Source organism: Apodemus sylvaticus, chromosome 10, assembly GCF_947179515.1.
Source record: "Apodemus sylvaticus chromosome 10, mApoSyl1.1, whole genome shotgun sequence".
In the NCBI taxonomy this organism is placed as follows: domain Eukaryota; kingdom Metazoa; phylum Chordata; class Mammalia; order Rodentia; family Muridae; genus Apodemus; species Apodemus sylvaticus.
Genome location: NC_067481.1, coordinates 16,166,323 through 16,186,707, shown reverse-complemented (window position 1 = coordinate 16,186,707; position 20,385 = coordinate 16,166,323). Strand labels below are relative to the sequence as shown.

Here is a 20,385-nt window from a genome sequence, read left to right as displayed (position 1 = left end):
ATCATGGTGGCAGGCAGGAGTGGCAGCTGCGAGTTAGAGCCTCATCCACTAGTGGGGGGAGACTAGGCTTGGCGTGGGCTTCTGAAACCTCAAAGCCCACTCAGTGACACACTTTCTCCGACATGGCCACATCTCTGTCTTTCTAATCCTTTCAAATAGCACCGCTCCCTGGTGACGAAGCATTCGGCAGTATGAGCCTATGGGGTTGTTCTTCTTCCCAGGGGAAGGCTGTAGTGAGTCGAGTTGTGCAGTTGAGCCCCTTTGTGATAACACCTTAGTTAGACAATGTTTTCTAAGGTTCAAGTTTCACTTACACAGGTCTAACGTGTATTTATTTGTTACTGTTACCTGGAGCTGATCATATTCTTCAAAGTTCCGGTTAACAGCAACAGGAACCAAATGTCTATTGTCATTAATCACATGACCCGTGTACGGTAGCTTCCACCTGGGACCTAGCATTATTGTTTACCACTGAAGAATGAGGCTTTGAAGGCAAAGACTCTGGTCAGTCCTTGGTTCTACCTCTTGCTGGATTGTTGATGTTCTCTAAGCATTTGTCTTTTTTTTCTTCAGAGCTGAGGACCGAACCCAGGGCCTTGCTCTTGCTGGGCAAGCAATTGCTCTACCACTGAGCTTTTCCCCAACCCCAAGCTTTTGTTCTTTGTTCTTTGGGACAGGGCCTTGAATAGCCAGTGCTGGCCTTCAGCTCCTGATAGGCCTTCCTCAGTCTGCCCATGATGGCAGGTGTGCCCCATTACAGCCTGCTCTCAGCCTGGATTATTTTCTGAAGGTTGTGAACAATGTTGAGTGGGAATAGTTAGGGAAAAGGAAGTGCACAAGAGTGTCAACAGATGGTCCTAAAACGCACATCTGGGAATGTGCAGGCAGACAGAAGTAGGGTGAATGCTTCCACAGGGAACTGCAGAATACAAGGGAAATCTGGTCACTGGAGGCCTCCTGTCTCCTGGATTCACCCTGACATTTGTGAAAGTAAGAGATGGAGATTTTTGTCCAGGCCGTGGTGAGGTCTCCTAGCCTAAGCATGGCTGTCTTGGAAGCTGAGGTATGTTGGCACGGTCATGCTTCTGTGCTGACCTCCTTTATCATCCTCTGCTATCCCTTACAGATGAAGCGGTGAACACGTGAGTGGGCCTGGCTTTGACAGTGGGGCTGGATGGGGCTGGAAGAACATTGGTGCGTGAAAGCATTTGCCTCCTAAACCCGATAACTTGAATTCCATTCCTAGAGCCCAGAGAGGAGTTGGGTTGTGACACCCAAGCTCCTGCACAAGATGTCCCCCACGTGTACAAACCCAGGGACTAACGAAGCCCTGCCATGGTCGCCTGCTCGCCTGCTGTGAGAGCCCACTCTGTCACTTGTTTTCCAGGGGACTCCCCTTGGCTCCAGACATACAGTATCAACTTAGCCTTCATGTTTATCTTTTACACAGGTGACACTGAGCAGCATTCTAAAGGCTCTCATGGAGAGGAAGCTGTGGAGGAGCTGGACCGTGCAGAGGAGTCCGGGTCTCCATGGAGAACAGCTGCTTATATGAGGAGGTGCGGATGCCTGTGAACTCCATCAGCCGAGCTAAGCTTTGCACTGTGAGACAGAGCCCAGCTCTCTCTAATGGTCCCTCCAAAGGCTAAGGGGAACATTTTATACCTTTCTGAGGGACTTGTAAGAACTATACTTAATAATTTAATGCTAATTCTCAATTTTAACTACCTATTAATTTTTAATTTTCCCTTGATCAATTTTTCTTTTTGAGACAGGTCTTATGTAGCCTGGGCTGGCCTTGAACTCACTGTATAGCTGAGTACGACTCAGCTGGGCACAAAATGTTACAAAAATGCTTTTTGGGCGACACTTGGGGGATGGGTTCCTAGCCTTTGCTGTTCTGTAACTTACTCTATAGACCTGGCTGACTTTGAACTCAGAGATAACCCTGCCTCTGCCTCCCAAGTGCTGGGACTAAAGGTGTGCGCTACTGCTGCATGGCCTAGAAATGTTTTTAGAGATCTTTGAGGAGATGAGATCTCGTAGTGTTCGGAGGTAAGTACCACTGGCTTCTGTTAGCAGCATAGTGCTGATGCTTTGTTCCTGTCTCCCTTTCTTTTTGGTGGACTTGGATCAAACACAAGGGCCTCATGCTAGGCCAACATTCTACTTCTGAGCCTTGAATTTCCTGTCTTTTCCATCTCCACTTTTACTACCTTTTTCATTCTAAACTTTTGTTGAGATGGTTCTAAGTACCTCTTGCTCCCTTGAATTCCTGATTCTCCTGCCTCTGCCTTCCAACTGTTGGGATTAAAGACATGTGGTAACACACCAACACTTAACTTTTTTTCATTATCTATCTATCTATCTATCTATCTTTTTGTTTAATTTTCGAGGCAGGGTCTCACTATGTAGCTTTGGCTAGCCTAGAACTCATAGATCAAAGGTGTATCTTTGATCCCAGTACTTAGGAGACAGAGGTAGGTGAATCTCAGAGTTTGAGGACAGCCTGGTCAACAGAGTGAGTTCCAAGACAGGGAGGGCTACACAGAGAAACCTGGGAGGAAGGAAGGCAAGAAGGAAGGAAGGAAGGAAGGAAGGATGGATGGATGAATGAACTTTATTTATTTGCTTAAAATGTTCCCATTTGCCGGGTGGTGGTGGTGGCGGCGGCGCACGCCTGTAATCCCAGCACTCTGGGAGGCAGAGGCAGGCGAATTTCTGAGTTCGAGGCCAGCCTGGTCTACAGAGTGAGTTCCAGGACAGCCAGGGCTATACAGAGAAACCCTGTCTCGAAAAAACCAAAAATCCAAAATGTTCCCATTAACCTTTGGAGGAACCATTAGAGTGTGCTGGGCTCAATCTCACAGAGTGGAAAGCTCATTGGGGTTTGCTATATTTAATTATTTATTTATTGACTAAAAAAATTATTATGTAAAGTATGTTGTGTTTTGCCTGCATGTAAGTCTGTAGGCCAGAAGAGGGTACCAGATCTCATTATAGATGGTTATGAGCCATCATGTGATTGCTGGGTATTGAACTCAGGATCTCTGGAAGAACAGACAGTGCTCACTTCTGAGCCATCTCTCCAGCCCCCAGGTTGGCTGTTTTTTTAATCCTTGATACATGAAGCTGTTTCCACCTTGCATATAGCAGTTAAAACCAAATGGAAAAATGGCAAGAAATATTCCTTTCAATGCCCACCCCATCTCCTTTCTGTGCTAGGATAAACCAAGGGCTTTAAGCATGGTAGTCAAGTGCTGAATTACTGGGCTACACCAAAGCCCCAGTCTCTATGCACCTAAGAATAAGCAGCCAGAATACCTCTAAGCCCTGTTTGAAAGTTCTCTGTAGTCAAGCCAGGCCATAGTGAGTGACCGTTTCCAGGTGTTCCTTCTCCTCGGATGCTTTGGGCCCCACCTGGGATGAAGATGACGCTGAGGCCACCGGTGAAGTGATTAGACTGGGAGACACCGCACATACGTTTTCTCTAAGAAGTAATGGTGAGTAGACAGACTTTAAATATCAACTGTCATTTAACACCCGAGCACAAAAATGTAGACTCATACAGTTTAAGGCTGAGATGATAGAGCTTCAGTTAAATATTCTCATTGATGTCACAGAATGTCACCATTGCCCACTAAATATGACATTCCAGCTGTGTGAGAATCAAGGGCCTGTACTCAGGTCAGTGTGTGCAGAGCTGTCATCTAGTCTATTATGCAAATTAGCTGAACAGTTACTGAGGCAGTCTTGAGCTTGGTCACACCCTGGGAGTATTTGATATTCTGAACTAGTTCAATCACTCTGTTCACAGAGTGCACTAACAAGTTTGTGTTCAGGCCTGCGTCCCACAGTCTGTTGCTCATAGACAGGCTGCCTCTCAGGCTTCCACTGGGCGCCCGTGGGGTCCCCATTCAGCTCTTGGTTCTACCCCTGCTCTCAGTTGGAACTCCTTGGCCAGCACATTGCCCCATCTGTTAAAGGTGGGCTTATGTTCCAGTGCCCAGCCTCCTCACGGGTCAGACTCTAAGGCAGTGTCCTGTGCCATGGCTTTCTCTGTATTCTATAATAACATTCATACAATGCATGGAAAATTAGAGGCTCCTAGGTAACCTCTGAGTTCTGGAAAGTAGGCAGGTGGCACTTCCTCATCCGGGCCCAGGTGATACACTGGGAAATGAGCAGCTGCCGAGCCACCTAGACGATGCTCAGCCTGTGTGAGGATGGACAGTAAAATTTGGTTTATCTTAGTCTCAAAACCTGGCAAGATACAAGGCCACGTTTTGGATGAAACGATGAAAAGTTACTGTGGAAATAGGTACAATAAACTGAGAATTAGGAGGCTTCATTCCATAACTATCGGCTTTGTGACTTTGGACAAGGCCCTTTTCTGAGTTTGATTTCATCTGTGTGAAATGAGAAACTTGGACTAAGCCATCTCTATAGTCTCTGTCAGCATTAACACTCTGATTGGAGGCAAGTCTTACATTCCAGCAGCAGCCCAAAGCTGGGAGGGAAGGGACGGCAGTCTAGGATGGGCCGTGTGATATCAAACGCCATGAAAATGTATAACTGCAAAATCTGAAACTTGGAGTACTGACATGCTGTAAGTGGAAAATATCAGCCTGGGTCAGGCAAATGGCTCGTCCACTAAAGGCACCTTCCCCAAGCCTGGCCACCTGAGTTCTAATCCCAGGACCCACACAGCAGGACAGAACTCCCGTTATCCTCAGACCTATATGGCCACAATGGTATCCTATGCACAAAAGTAAATAAAATACCCAAAAGTAGGAAGTTGCAGAGGTACTGTGGTCATTTTTATTGTATATTGTATATTACATATCGTATATTGTGCCTGGCTAGTTTTATGTCAACTTGACAGAAGCTGAAGTCATTGGAGAGGAGGGAACCCCAACTGAGGAGATGCCTCCATAAGATTAGGCTGTAGGCAAGCCTGTAGGGCATTTTCTTAATTATTGATATTTGTGGCAGGGCCCAGCTCATTGTGGGTGGAGCCATGCCTGGGCTGATGGTCCTGGGTTCTATAAGAAAGCAGGCTGAGCAAGCCAGTAATTGGTACTCCTCCACAGCCTCTGCATCAGCCCCTGTTCAGGTTCCTGTTTTTACTGCTTTGGATATTGAGCTGATGTGCGGAAGTGTGAGTGAAATAACCCTTTCTTCCCCAAGCTGCATTTGGTTATAGTGTTTCATCACAGCACTAGTAACTCTTAAGACATACACATACATAAAACTCTCAAGATAAAGAAAAACTGGTTAGATGTAGTAGTGCTTGCTTTAATCCCAGCACTCAAGAGGAAGAGACAGAAGGATCCCTGTGAGTTTGAGGCCAGCTTGGTCTACATACTGAGTTTCAGGACAGCAGTGCTGTACAGAGATACCCTGTCCAAAAAAAAAAAGGGGGGGGGGGAAATGCTGAGGCTGTGTGTGTTAAGGCATATATGAATCATGAATGAATTGGGTCCTCCCTCTAATAAAGATTATTTTGTATATAAGCATATTTCCAAAGTTGAAAACCCTTTTGGTTCCAAGCACTCAGATATATGGGGTATATATATCCTGTTACTTGTTTACAGATTAGATACAGAGCTCCAGAGAGTCAATTCAGTCAAGAAAAAATTCAAACTAAAATTTTCATTAAAACTTAAGGATCAAGAATAAAAACAAAGAAAGGTTGGGTATAGTGTGTGAACTTCATGTGATAAAGGTCACCTTCCTCTTCTGTTTAGATGAGTGTCAGATCACAGTCAGCTAACACTTTCACAGATATCTAATTTTGGCCTTGCATCTAAACCCTAAGTCTTAGGGAATGGTGATAGCCGCCACCCAGCTTCATACAGCAGCGCTCTGCATCTCTATACCTACTCTCCTAAAGCAGAGCAGTGCAGCACTGACCAAACCGCATTCAGGCAGTGCAGCATTGTCCCTTCCTGGATCACAGTTGTTACAGGTAATTGGTATCATGAGCAGTTGTAACAATATATTCTTTAAAGATGTTGTTCCTATTAGCTTTTAATATATTTAACAAACTTCGCTGATGGTTTAATATTAGTGTCATACTCTCTTTCTCAGGTGCTCAGAATTCTATGGACTTACGGTCTAGAAGAGCCTTGGCTTCCCCAGGCATGAAGCCACCTGAGGAAATGTTGAGTCCTGGCTGGTCCAAGAATGGGCCACCTTGTGAGGGTGGTGAGTTGTGCTGGGTCTTAGTTCTCGATGCTCACTGCAGCAGTGTGTGTGTGTGCTGCAATGCCCATATGTAGGTCAGAAGGCAACTAGGATAAGTTAGGCGTCTCTGTTTACTGTAGGTTCTTGGGCTTGAACTCAGATCATCTGGATTGGCAGCAAGCACCTTTACCTACTGAACCATCTTGCCAGCCCATGAGCTCTGTTTTAATTAAGTTAAAAATACATTCCTGTCTTAGTTGGGGTTTTACTGCTGTGAACAGACTCCATGACCAAGGCAACTTTTATAAGGACAACATTTAATTGGGGCTGGCTTACAGGTTCAGAGGTTCAGTCCATTATCATCAAGGTGGGAGCATGGGAGCGTCCAGGCAGGCATGGTGCAGGCAGAGCTGAGAGTTATGTTTTCATCTGAAGACTGCTAGGAGAAGACTGGCTTCCAGCAGCTAGGATGAGGGTCCTAAAGCCCACACCCACAGTGACATAATTACTCCAACGGGACCATATGTACTGGCTGGTTTTGTGTTAACTTGACACAGGCTGGAGTTATCACAGAGAAAGGAGCCTCCCTTGAGGAAATATCTCCATGAGATCCAACTGTGGGGCATTTTCTCAATTAGTGATCAAGTGGGGGAGGGCCCCTTGTGGGTGGTGCCATCCTGGGCTGGTAGTCCTTGGTTCTATAAGAAAGCAAGCTGAGCAAGCCAGGGGAAGCAAGCCAGTAAGTAACATCCCTCCATAGCCTCTGCATCAGCTCCTGCTTCCTGACCTGCTTGAGTTCCAGTCCTGACTTCCTTTAGTGATGAACAGCAATGTGGAAGTGTAAGCTGAATAAACCCTTTCCTCCCCAACTTGCTTCTTGATCATGATGTTTGTGCAGGAATAGAAACCCTGACTAAGACACGATACCTCTAAATAGTGCCACTCTCTGGACCAAGCATGTTCAGATCACCACAATTCCTTAACTGAGCCTGGTGGCTGATGGTATAATCCTAGCACTTGGGAAGCAGGGCAGGTGGATTGAGGTGCAATGTTTGAGGACAGCCTGGACTATAGAGTGAATTCTAGGTCAGTGATGCCCTTGTAGAGTGAGACCCACTGTGATCTCTCTTAGCAGCAGAAACTCCTATGAGCATGGTTCCAAGTGCCAGGAAACTCGGCGAGCCGATCCGAGCTGCTATCCCTTTACATCCTCCCTACCATCCTCCTGAATCCCGAGCACCTTGTCCCATAGGCAAAGAATACCTCTGGTCAAGTCGCTACTTGTCTACGCTGAGTTCTGGAGAGCACACGGCACCTTCTGTGGTAAGTGGGAAGGTCTTCTTATATTTGGCTAGAAGACCATATATTACTTATTTTTGCTGCTAGTGATTGAACCTAGAGCCTTGAATAAATATGCTGAGCATACACAATCCAACTGATCTGTAATCCCAGCCCCAGAAGTCCATCTACTTAAAGAGGTCTCTACCAGAATGGTTGTCAGATATATTAATCAAAGTCTGAGCTAGGCACAATGACACATACTCAAAATCTTGTAAACTAAATAAATATAAATTAAACAATTTAAAGATTTATTTATTTATTATATGTAAGTATACTGTAGCTGTCTTCAGACACTTCTTCTCACCCCGGCCTGCTCTCTTGCTGTAGCTGTCTTCAGACACCCCAGAAGAGGGCATCAGATCTCATTACAGATGGTTGTGAGCCACCATGTGGTTGCTGGGATTTGAACTCACAACTGTTGGAAGAGCAGTCAGTGCTCTTAACCACTGAGCCATCTCTCCAACCCTAAATAAACAATTTAAATAAATAGATACATATTTAAATTAATAAATAATAAATAAAGTATTCCTTTTTTTAAAGACAAGGTCTTCATGTATGTGGCGTCCTGGCCAGCCAGGCAGGAACTCGTGTTGTAGACTAAGCTGGCCTTCAACTCAGAGCTCTGCCTGCTTCAGCGTCTCCAGTGTTGGGAATGATGGTGCATCATACTTAAAATTTATGTCAGTGGCTAGACACGTATCTTAATTGGTAGAGTGCTCGCTTCGAATACACAAATCCCCACACTGCAGAAACCCAATCCTCGGTGCAGAGGCAAGAAGATTAGAGATTCGCATTCATCCTCAGCTATAAGATGCCCTGTCTTTAAAAACAAGTTGGAGAGAGATGGTCAGTGATTAAGAGCACTGGCTTCTCTTCCAGAGACCCAGGTCTGATTCCCGCACCTATGTGGCAGCTCACAGCTTCTGGTAGCTTGAGTCCCAGCGGACCAGACACCCTCTTCTGTGTAGAGACACATGTTGTATAGTCAGACACACTGGCAAAGCACCCAAATACACAAAATAATAAACTAAATAACTAAAAAGTATTTAATAATAAACTAAATAACTTATTTAGATTTGTCAAGATGGAGTTTCTCTGTGTAGCCCTGGCTGTCCTAGAATTCACTCTAGATCAGGCTGGCCTCAAACTCAGAGATCCACCTGCCACCGCCTCCGCTGAGATTAACAGTGTGTACCATCACTGCCCAGCAATAAAATACTTTTTAAATTAAAAGAACAAAGTTGACCTCTGTATCTCCCTTTATGCTGTTATCCTAGGCAGCCCGGGGAGAAAGGCGTGAGGATGGCTGGAGCCGGCACGTGCAGGCGCTGCAGCTCTGCGTGCTCGCGGGCACCAGATGATAAATGTCAGAACAGTAGGGAGTGGAGAATGCACTCTGAGGGGAGGCTGGCCCAGAGAAGCGAATGCCTTGTTTGAGGCTGTACCGCTTGTGCTCAGGAGAGAGAACGAGGAAGGATGGGGCTAGGAGAACTGACCGTTGTCAGTCTTGGGGGTTGGGATGGATCCTGGGGGTCTGGTAACATGCTGTTTCTTCCCTTGGGTGATGGAGAATAGGAGACACATACTTTAAAAAGGTTTTCAAAAAATGGGAGAATAAAGTCTGGGTATGGTAACAAGCACCCTATCCCAGTGCTTGGGAGGCAAGGACAGAGGGGTCTGTATGGGGCCAGCCTGGGCTACCTAGTGAGTTCCAGACCAGATTAAAAAAAAACTAAAATATTTTCTAGGCAGGTCCCTGTAAGGTTAAGACATAAGCTATTAAAAATGTTACGTATTCCTGCCTCGGAGGGCTTCATTCCAGAGCGTTTGCGGACAGCTTCTGTGGGCTCCGTGGTGCTGGAGCCTGAACGCAGGCCCATGCCGCATGGCCAGCTCTTCACTGCCCGAGACATCTCCTCAAGCCTCCTTCTCAAGCCACCTTTTCTTTCTGGTTGAATAGGAACCGGATGATGTTTTCTTAACTTCTACATTATCTAAAGATGATGACCAGGAAACATGTCCTGCTCTGACTGAAGGCTCCAGGCCAAGGAAGCTTTCTACAGGGGAGAGGTAATGTTGCTGTGGGCTTCTGTGTTTACCATATGTCCATCGTGAAGGGATCTGGGAAGTGAAGGGGCTGGTGAGGTCACTTACAGGAAAGGTGCTTGCTGCCCAAGCCAGGTGACCTGACATGGATCTCTGGAACCCATTAAAGGTAACTTGTGGCAAGTTACTCCCCCTAATAGTAACTTTTTTGAAAAATAGTATCAAAAAATTTTAGCTTTTGGGAACCATAATGAAATTTGTTGTTATTGTTTTGGTTTTTTTTTTCAAGACAGGGTTTTTCTGTGTAGTTCCTGGCTGTCCTGGAACTCACTCTGTAGACCAGGCTGGCCTCGAACTCAGAAATCCACCTACCTCTGCCTCCCGAGCGCTGGGATTAAAGGCGTGCACCACCACTGCCTGGCTGAAATTATTTGTTAAAGTATTAATTATAGTCATTTTGAAGTAAATAGTGTATATTTGGCAAGCTAATTGCCATGTGACCATTTTATTACAGAGGTGAAAACAGAGCTATGGTCCCCTCAGACTACCCACCTTTCCCTCAGAAGACCAGGAAGCGGTTAACAGAACAAGAACTGCATGCCGTGTCAGAGAAACTCTCTCAGCGACTCTCTGAACTGGACTGGGCAAGTCTTGTCTTTTAATCTTGGTTGAGGTTTCTGGGTTTAGCCTTTCGGAGGAAGGTACTGCTCTCCCATCAGAAGATGAAACCGGGCTTAGGTATTGGGAGATGACTTGTGTTCTGGGTGCTGTTAAAATGTTCCGTAAATCAGCTCGGTGGTAGAGCATGTTTTTAATCCCAGTGCTTGGGAGGCAGGTAGAGCTCTTAAATTTGAGGCAAGCCTGGTCTTCAGAGTGAGTTTCAGGGGGTGCTGGAGTCAGCGGTTAAGAGCACTGACTGGTCTTCCAGAGGTCCTGAGTTCAAATCCCAGCAACCACATGGTGGCTCACAGCCAACTGTAATGGGATTGGATGCCCTCTTCTGGTGTGTCTGAGGACAGCAACAGTGTATTTATATACATAAAATAAATAAATAAATCTTTACAAAAACAAAAACAGGTGGCCCATGCCTTTAATCTCAGCACTTGGGAGAAGAGGCAGGCATATGTGAGTTTAAGGACAGCCTAGTCTATAGAACAAGTTTCAGGAGCTACACAGAAAAACTTTGTCTCGAAAAACCAAAACCAAAAATAAAAATAATGAGGAAAGATTCAGTTCCAGGATAGCCTGGGCTACATAGAGCAATACTGTGTGAAAAACCAAAAAAAAGTCCCACAAGTCAAGAGGAGGGGCATAAAGAACGGCACCCGCCTTCCTTATGGAACCAAAAGTAGCACAGGTTTATCTACATTTTATTGAGTCCCGATGGAATCATTTAATGTAATTCTACTAAACCATTTAATTTTAGTTGCATCTATACTACCTTTGCTACCAAAGACTGATGTGGTATTAAATGGAATAGTAGGGTAACTACCTTGAATGGTTACATGAAATCTGCATGACTTTCTGTAAAATTTATTAAAGTTGAGTGTCTGTAGCACTGATTGTTCAAAAAACAATCAAAAACCAAAACAAAAATGAGGTCTGAGGCTCACTTAGATGGTCTAGAACTTCTACCCAGCCAGGCTGGCCTTGAACTTGCAGTAATTCTACCTCTAAGATCAAAAGTGTGTCTACCCATGCACGGGTAGACACGGTGGCCCGCCTCCCAGCTCTGAGGATACTGGGGAGGAAGATCATGAGTTCCAGGCCGGCTTGGTTGGCACAAAGAAATCCTATCTCAAATCAAATACACGAAGTGAATGAGGTCAAGCTGTGGTGTGTAAGATACACGTGTAAGTCTCTACAAGCTTGCTGCTGGTGACTGCCAAAGGCGACTTTTAGAAGGCTTGCTCTCTACTACTGTACACTGGACTTCCTGCTGAAGTCACGGACAGATAGTGAAAGAATTTTTCAATAGATGTTGAAAAATGCACTGGGTGATCGAGGGACAGACGAGACGGATGGTAAAGATGGCGTTGCTGAAGATGAAGAGGTGCACAGTGGGAATGAGGAGATGCTATCACAGCACAGTGACAGCATCATGGAGTATGGACCAAAGAAGCCCAGGCCAGGTACAAACCACGGAGGCCTAGAATGAGGCATCCATGATAACTTCTCAAGTAGTTTCATGTGTTAAGCTTCATTCTATATATAAGGATAAAAAATGATAGCAAACTCGAGGTAATATTGTTTCTTACTGATATTTCTGTATATCACAGCTTATATTGCTTGTCTAAATATGCACTATTGTTTTTTTTTAAATTTATGCTAACACTATTTATATCCTGTAACTTTAACCTATTAACCTTATTTAGGAAATGTTTGTTGATATTTAAAGACCCAGCTGAATCGTCAGTATGCCCCTCTAGCAGAACTTGAATATTTCTGCCCGTTAGAGAAGACTCTGTAGTTAGCCATATTACCTTTACTGTAGTAAGCTGCTGTGTATGTGTTTACATTCCATCCATGGACCTAGACAGGCAAAAGACAAGGCACAAGTTACCTGTCTCACAACCAAGGGCACTTACTTTCCATAGAACTTGATATGCAGCATACATTCTGCAGTCTGAATTCAACCCAAAGTTGAATATGCAGTGCCTGTGTACTTTACACATTTTCTTGTGTGTGTGTGTTGTGTGTGTTGTGTGTGTATAGGGTCATATGAGCCTGTGCATTTGTGTTTGTGAACATGTATGTGGAGGCCTGGGGCCAAGATCAGGTTTCTTCAAGTGCTCTTCGTGTTATGTTCTGAGCTGGGGTCCCCTGACCGAGCCTGGAACCCACAGATACAGCAAGGGCAGCCGGCCACTGAGCTGGCGTTACAGACGCTCCATCACACCCAGCTTCTTACTGAGTGCCAGGGATCTGAACTCAGGCGTGAACAGTGACCGCCCAGCCTCTCATCCCTGGCAGTCTGTGTGCTTGGTATGACCAAACACACAATTACATATTAGAAAAGAATACTCTTAGCACATTAGCTTGTCATTCCCATTTTTCTTTTTTTAAAGATTTAATAGTTTCCAGCTTAACATTTCTGACTGTCAGGAGCTAATGGTGACTTTTCTATGTTGCAGGATTTTCTACATACAGAAAGGTACCTTACAGGTCCTATTCACTGTCGTCATCTTCAGTGAACAAACACAGACAATTAGAGAAAGAGAGAAAGAGGCAGCACAAATCTAAAGGGACAGACTCACGCCATTCCCAAGCAAAGGTACAGCTCCAGTCCTTGAGTATTACTCATCACTCAGATGCCGTTTTCCCTCAGCCGGGCGTTACAGTGAACACGCATGCATGCCACTGAGCGAAGGTCTCATGTGCATTCACTGTGCCCGAGTTGAATGGATGGCAGAGGATTATATAATATGCTGTATGTTCTCACTAGATATATGGTCATGAAATCTTCAAGAAAATAACATGCTTAGTGTTCAGTGGATGAAGAAAGAGGTCAGTGTGGCCTGGTCTGTTCAGATAGAAGGCAGAGGGAAGGGTTAAGCTACAGTGGAACGAGTCAGGTGCTCGGGGGAGCACGGGCTGCTCTTACAGAGCACCATACGGTGGCCCACAACTGTCCGTAACTGCAGTTCCAGTGGGTCCAACACCCTCTTCTGGCCTTCACAGGTACCAGGCAGGCAGGCACACAGTGCACAGACATACATGCAGACAAGACACCTGGTATCATTGCCAAGAAGATGTATTATAGAACAGAGATTTTAAAACAGATGACTTTAGCACACTTACTTGTTTGCTGTAGTTGTGGGTTTTTGTTTTTTTAAGACAGGGTTTTTCTCTGTAGCCTTGTCCTTGAACTTGATTTGTAGACCAGGCTGGCCTTGATCTTGGAGAGCTGCCTGCCTCTGCCTCCTGAGTGCCAGGATTAAAGGCGAAAGCCACTACTGCCTGGCATGTGAGTTTTTATAATGTCATAATTAAATTGGTGAAAAGTAGAGTTAATTCAGAGGACATAAAATAGTTATATCTCAGGGGTTGGGGAGACAGGCAAGTGCTTGTCGTGCAAGCACGAGGCCTGGAGTCTGATCTCTGGATTCAGTAGGAGGAGACCCTGTATCAATGTGCCGGGGGAGAGGCTGAGGAACACACCCACATAGTTATCCTCAGCAGTAACTTGCATCCAGAGGAGTCTCATTCTAAAACCTGTGCAAAGAGACAGAAAGCCACTGCCCCCAGCTCCATGCGCCGATCGATCCTGGCCCGTTAGCACGGTGTATTTTATGAAGCAGCCTGAAAGGAACTTAGGAAAATGTAAATGAACTTGGTATTTTTCGACTGGGAATCCAGATGACTGTCCTGACAGCTGTGTTATGACCTTATTCCTTCCAGGCATTAACTGAAGCATTTGAACAGGAACTAAGAAAAAATAAAGTTCAAGAGAACGTTGGCCTTCGAGGGAGAAGGGAGGAGGAGGAAGAGGAAACAGTGGGTAAAAGTCTCCATCTGATGAGTGCCAGGCATGAGAGGGGCAGTCACTGGCTCTTAGAAGGCAGGGCTTCATTTCAGGACAGGAGAGAGGTCCTCCAGCTCAGATACAAGAGGATTTACGTTGAAGGCCTAAACTTCGGCCTTAAAAGTTCTTGCATACTGGTTTGTCAAGAGTTAGAATAGATTTAGTTGACAAAGAGGCGGCAGGACCCCAAGCACTGTGTACCTGGCTGTGAGAAGCCCAGGTCCTTGCTTTCTGCGCCTCAGAAGATGGCTCCCAGCTGGGTGTGGTGGTGCATGTCCTTAATCCCAGCACTTGGGAGGCAGAAGCCAGAGGACATCTGTGGTTTGAGTCCAGCCTGGTCTATATATTGAGTCCCAGGATAACCAGGACTAAATAGACCCTGTCTCAAATACACAAACTGCTGATGTTCCTGTGAAAGCAGGACAGAGGTGCCGAGCTATAAACGCATGCTTTGAATTGCTTGAGTTTGGTTGTTTTTAATATACTTAGAAAAGGTGGTAAAGAAGCCAGCACATTAACATTTCAGTCGCAGTTGTATTCAGGCTATGGGACTATGGCCACTAAAGCTGGGGAGAGGCCGGTTTGTTGCAAGAGAGAAAACCAAGACTAAGAAGGTGGTTTGCAGTCAGCTGTTCTGTCTTTGTTGTCTGAGATGATTGGGTAAAAGCATTTGCAGACCCCTTTCTTTCCTCTGTCCTTTTCATCTGCCTCTAAGGAAAAGTCATACAGAGAAGCCTTTGCTAAAGGAACTTCAAAGCGGAGTCAGGTTCAGAAGATTTACTCCAGAAAACCTGCAGCTCCAAGTGCAAAAGGTGGTGCTCTCCTGAAGTCAGGCAAGACATCGCCAAGTAAGAGCCTCCGACGTCCCTGAGGCCAGCAGGCAGCCTCTGGGCACAGAGGCCGAGTTCCAGAGGCTAGGGGAAGCAGACATCTCCCAGTTAGCTGTAAAAAGGTCCTTTTGTGATACTGCCGTAGGCTGGGTTTCTGTAGTCAGAACCAGACTCCTAAGCCTTAGTCCTCTGTAGCTCTGCTGCTCCGTGGAGCCTCTCCACGCACTCTAGTTCCCGGCGGCGGTGGTGGTGGTGGTGGTGGTGGTGGTGGTGGTGGTGGTGGTTGCTCCGTTTGTTTTCGGAAAGCTACTAGAAGGCAAGGGCTGCTCCAAGCAAGCAGATGGCTGACAGTGGGCTCTCCTGAGCAGAGAGAGCCTTGGTGCAAAGAAACAAGGTCAGGTGAGATCCAGGCTTTCAGCTGTTTTCCATCAGGGACTGCTTTCCTAACCATGTGCCTGCGAGCAAGCTGAGGTGGCTTCCATCTTCACACGCAGGAAGCATCTGCCTGTAGGCCCTGAGGTGGCTAAGGAGTGTGGATGGACCCCCTCCAGACTACAGTTGGAACTTTTCAGCTTTTTACCCTCAATAGTAGGAATATAAAAGTAGCAAGTACACTCCAGATGGTTCTTTTTAGAACCAGCACCACAGGGCTGGAGAGATGGCTCAGCGGTTAAGAGTACTGACTACTCTTCCGAAGGTCCTGAGTTCACAACTGACTGTAAAGATGACACCCTCTTCTGGTGTGTCTAAAGACAGCTACAGTGTACTTAGATATAATAAATAAATCTTTCGGCTGAAGCAAGCAGGTCCAACTGGAGCAAGCAGAGGTCCTGAATTCAAATTCCCAGTAACCACATGATGGCTCACAACCATCAGTGCAGCTACAGTGTACTTATATGCATAAAATAAATAAATAAATCTTAGAACCAGCACCACAGTCCTGAGATTAGTTTAGTAGGCAGGTGGGGATGAGAATTCTTTTAGATGGTTGGTTAGATTAACAGCATCTCATTTCCTCACAGTGAAAGTAAATGAACACAGTCTGCTGCCCCTGATGCTGGAACAGTTTCCATTTCTCTATGTCTCTGACCCAACACTGACCAAAATGTGGAAGCAGCAGATGGCACAGGTTGAACAGCTCAAAAGGGAAGCACAGAGAGAGAACCGATCCAAAAAGAAACTCCAGGATGAAGTAAGCTCCTGCCCAGGCAGGCGTGGACGATGCACACGGGGAACCTGCCTTCAGCAGCGTGACTAACCTCCTTGCTTTGTGTCTCTATAAAGATAGAAGAAGCCCTGAGAAGGCACGATCTCCTTACTGCTCTCGTCAAGAAGGAATATGACCATAACCAGAGGCTGGTACGTCGGGCCCACACTGAGCAGTGCCGTTTCCTCTATCAGCATCAGCGAGGCAGCAGACTTGCCACAGTTGCTGTGGAGTGAATGCGTATCCCGGGCTTTAACTCAGAACTGGTGGAGACGACGCACCTCACACTGCAGACCCAGACTTGGGAACACCCAGCAGGAGGCTGCGCAGCTCCTTTTATCCCTGCCACATGGCTATTTTTCACTTCTTTATAGTAACAAATTAGAGATGGTATCTTCTGAGATGAAAACCCAAGCTTTCAGATGGAATGGGAGTTGCCTAGCTTTCTCTTTGACGAGCAAAAGGCAGAGTTGAATTTTTATCCCATTTCTGTCTCTACCTCCACAGCCTACGTAGGTTCTTAGAATTGTAGCGTAGTGTTGGCGTCTCCGATCCCAGGTAGAGCCAATTTTGTTATAATTTGGATTGGAAATGATACTTACCCCTGGTTAAAATATAGTGACCGGAAAAGGCAGAAGAGTTAAGTATGGAAATATTAATCTTAAATAGTTTCTAAAAAGCCATCCTCAAAGTTTCCTGGTCACTGAGTCAGGGCCATCTGACCCGACAGACAGGACATGGAATCCATGGCTCACAGTACTCAGGGTCGCAGTGCTTCACAGGTTATGGTGATGGAGCTACAAAGGCTGAAGAACCCTGTGTGGGCCATGGTCTTTCCTGCGTGCCCAGCTTACAGCGGGAAGACCTCATTGGTGGCGGGGAGCTGAGGGTGAGAATGGATGCTCATTCACCTGGCCTGCTACTTCCTTCTCGCCCCCTCTCTAGCAAGACTTCAGGGACCGAATTCACAGGCAAAGGCTGACCCAATCAAAGATAAAAGAAAATCGTCATCAAAGTGTTCGCGCCCGAAAATATTATGATGATTACAGAGTTCAGTTACGTGCAAAAATGATGAAAATGAGAACCCGGGAAGAAATGGTATGTGTGCCTTTGTGTCTGTCTAGCTCTGCTAAAGAGAACTTGTGTTTTGTACCAGTTTGTCTACAAATGTTACCTCAGTTTGGATCCAAAATCCAAGTCCAACATGCAGTCAGGACTTGGGCTTGGTGGATTCACTGCCTGCTGTGCATTCGCCGGCTACTGTCTTCACGGCCCTCCTCCCATGCAGCCGGCATTGCCTCAGACCTCCCACACACGCTCTGCAGTACAGCTGCTCTAGGGTTTGGGAGCACACTGCAGACAACAGAAATTAAGGTATGCTATGCTTGCATGATGCAAAAGGACACGCAAGGAGTTACCATCCTGAGAGCTGTTCCCACAAGACACAGACTGTCTTAGCCAATCAGAGTTTGAATTACTGACAAATTTTATTTCTATAATAAAACTTGATCATAGTTAAACTGTATTAAATAAAACCAAAGTTTTCTTGAGGAAGATACTGCTATGGCTTTGAGAGGTTAAGTAACTTGCCTAAGGTAACATGCAGTAGTCATTTATCCAGAATTCCGCCTTACGAAGGGAAGACAACTGGGCATGTCCAAATCCCGTTTATGGCAGCTGCCCACATGCTGACCCTCATCTTCACCTGAGTACTTGGGTGCAGACATTTGTTTCCATCTTATCACATGCACAGATGCTTCAGAGCTCTCTCCTGAGGGCAGCAGAGCTGGGTCCATGAGGGTGCTGAGCCCCATTCTTCAGAGAACTGAGGGCATGGAGAAGATGGAACTCATGCAGGGCTGGTGGGGTGTGGTTGCTTTTGTAAATCTGGCAGTATTTCAGGTGGTGATGTGTATGTATTGTACCCACATAGCAACCAAACCAGCTAAAAACAGACCATGCCTATCAGTTTAAGAATATGTTGGGCTGGAGAGATGGCTCAGTGGTTAAGAGCACTGACTGCTCTTCTAGAGGTCCTGAGTTCAAATCCTAGCAACCACATGATGACTCACAACCATCTGTAATGAGATCTGATGCCCTCTTTTGTGGTGCTGAAGACAACTACCACGTTCTTAAATCTAATAAATCTTTAATAAAAAAGATTGTTATATTCACACAGTAGAGTGACAAAAAGTGACAACCCTATCTGTATGGGATCTGACCTTTGAAGTGTCGGGTTAATAAGGCTGTGTTCAGAACAGGAAGGGACAGCAGTGCTGATGAGCATGGGTTTCACGTGTGGAATAGCTACACACTTCTGGGTCTACTAAAACTTAGAATATGCATATTTTAAGAGTTAATTTTATGTATTTGAATAATGAAGAAAGCTGTTATTTTGAAAAGTCTTTGTGAAATGCAGTATCATTTATGATTAAATAACCAACAGATCTTTAAGAAACTGTTTGAAGAAGGTTTACAAATTCAGAAACAAAGACTACGAGACCTAAGAAACTACACCAAAGAGAAACGCAATGAAGAAAAGAGACAGCACCAGAATGAGCTGGACTCCATGGAAAACTACTACAAGGACCAGGTGGGCTTGCTGCCGCCACCAGCGTGCTTGACCCGAGCACCTGTCAGCTTGGCTTAGTTCATTGCTGGCTAATATGCAAGTTAGCACAGAGCTTTGCAGCACCAGACAGGCTATACTGATTGTTTCTAAGGCAAATTTAAGACAATATTTAAAATAGTATCCCGTGTGTGTTGCCCTATTTCCATTTTGATTTAAGATGGAGTATAAGAATTGCATTGTGATGGAAGATTTGGTTTTTTCTTCCCCACAGTTTTCATTGCTGGCAGAGGCTATCTCACAGGAACGCCAGGAACTCAAAACAAGACAAAAATTCCAGGCTCAGGTAATAACAGGACAGGAATTAGGAATTATTCCTAAAAGGAAGTAGTAAATGTTATTGTAACTTCAAAGAATGGAGAGAATACAAAGAGAATCTGTCTCTGCTCCCGAGTACCTGATGGGCTCTGATGTTGCCAGCTCTGGTCTTGGAAGGGAGCCAATAAATTACTAACCTCTCTGGAGGAACCTGCTAGGAGCGGGCAAATCGGGGCTTAGCGTGAGAATAGAGGGGCCTGGATAAGAGTCACAAGCTTGCGACTGACTGAGTTCTCTTTCAGACGTTACATAAGGTGAAGAGGGAGCTGAGAGCTAAGATGGAGAAGGAAATTCAGCAGCTGCAGCACATGATAACGCAGAACGACGATGATGCTTTCTTCCGGGAACTAGAAGCTGAGCGCTTCAAAGCTCGGCTGCAGTTGGCTTCTTTCCAGTACAGTAAAAATCCCTTCCCAAGAGGCCAAACTTCATAGGTGAAGTTTCTAGACATCTTAATATGATCAGAGCTAGACCTGAGCCAGTAAACAGTATAAACCAGAACATGCCTTATTTATGTATTCATGTTAAAACTTAGAATTTTTTAAATAAAAACCTTTTCTTAAAGCCTACTGCTTTTGGATTTATAACCTAAAACCTGTGAAAAGGGAATAAAGGCACTTAACTATGTTAGAGCAGTTAACAAGTCCTGCCAGCCCACTTGTGAAGCATGTTGACAGAGGTCAATAAAAGTTATTGACTACGTATGAACTCCAGGACCAAGCACAGCATCTAACAGGCTGTGGATAAAGCCACTAATGGCCACTGTTTTGGAGCTGAGAAGCTATGTGGCCTTAAGTCCTCATCTGCCATGGGGGAGCTGCCTTCCATTTCCCTAGCCTTATCTACTTCCTGGCCAGAAGAGGTCATCTCTATGCAGGATGACTGGCTTCTTACCCATCAACTGGTGGTGAGCTGAGTGTAGCAGTGCATACCTTTATCCCAGCACAAATGAAAGCCATTAGAAAGCTAGGCGGTGGTGGCGCACGCCTGTAATCCCAGCACTTTACGAGGCAGAGGCAGACAGGATTTCTGAGTTCGAGGCCAGCCTGGACTACAGATTGATTCCAGGACAGCCAGGGATACACAGAGAAACCCTGTCTCGAAAAACCAAATCCAAAAAACCAAAAAAAAAAAAAAAAAAAAAGCCACATTAGCTTAACACAGCCCACTGGGAAATTACACAACTCAGAAATAGGCAAGAAAAGTTTTGTTCCTGAGACAGGCCTGCATTCCTATTGTAATTCAGGCTGGCCTCAAACTTCTCAAGCTTCTAGCAGGCTCCTGAGTGCTGGGATTACAG

At 45.5% G+C, this 20,385-nt stretch overlaps 1 protein-coding gene across 3 annotated transcripts in view; it reads left to right on the top strand.

The window, feature by feature from the left end:
- Cep95 (centrosomal protein 95) overlaps positions 1-19,649 on the top strand; it is a 29,710-nt gene extending 10,061 nt beyond the window's left edge. Inside the window, exons 5-20 of one of the 3 annotated variants that reach the window (XM_052195772.1) lie at positions 1,451-1,559; positions 3,388-3,503; positions 6,094-6,210; positions 7,325-7,512; positions 9,491-9,600; positions 10,091-10,220; positions 11,555-11,708; positions 12,711-12,850; positions 13,978-14,073; positions 14,817-14,949; positions 15,954-16,123; positions 16,216-16,290; positions 17,084-17,236; positions 18,585-18,731; positions 18,982-19,053; positions 19,328-19,649. In XM_052195772.1, the coding sequence (XP_052051732.1) occupies positions 1,451-1,559; positions 3,388-3,503; positions 6,094-6,210; positions 7,325-7,512; positions 9,491-9,600; positions 10,091-10,220; positions 11,555-11,708; positions 12,711-12,850; positions 13,978-14,073; positions 14,817-14,949; positions 15,954-16,123; positions 16,216-16,290; positions 17,084-17,236; positions 18,585-18,731; positions 18,982-19,053; positions 19,328-19,519 (2,102 nt within the window). In that variant the 3' untranslated portion in view covers positions 19,520-19,649. Of the gene's footprint in view, positions 1-1,450; positions 1,560-3,387; positions 3,504-6,093; positions 6,211-7,321; positions 7,513-9,490; positions 9,601-10,090; positions 10,221-11,554; positions 11,709-12,710; positions 12,851-13,977; positions 14,074-14,816; positions 14,950-15,953; positions 16,124-16,215; positions 16,291-17,083; positions 17,237-18,584; positions 18,732-18,981; positions 19,054-19,327 lie in introns of all 3 variants that reach the window. The other 2 variants (XM_052195771.1, XM_052195773.1) reach the window with 2 other exon arrangements.
- Positions 19,650-20,385: the final 736 nt, after the last annotated feature.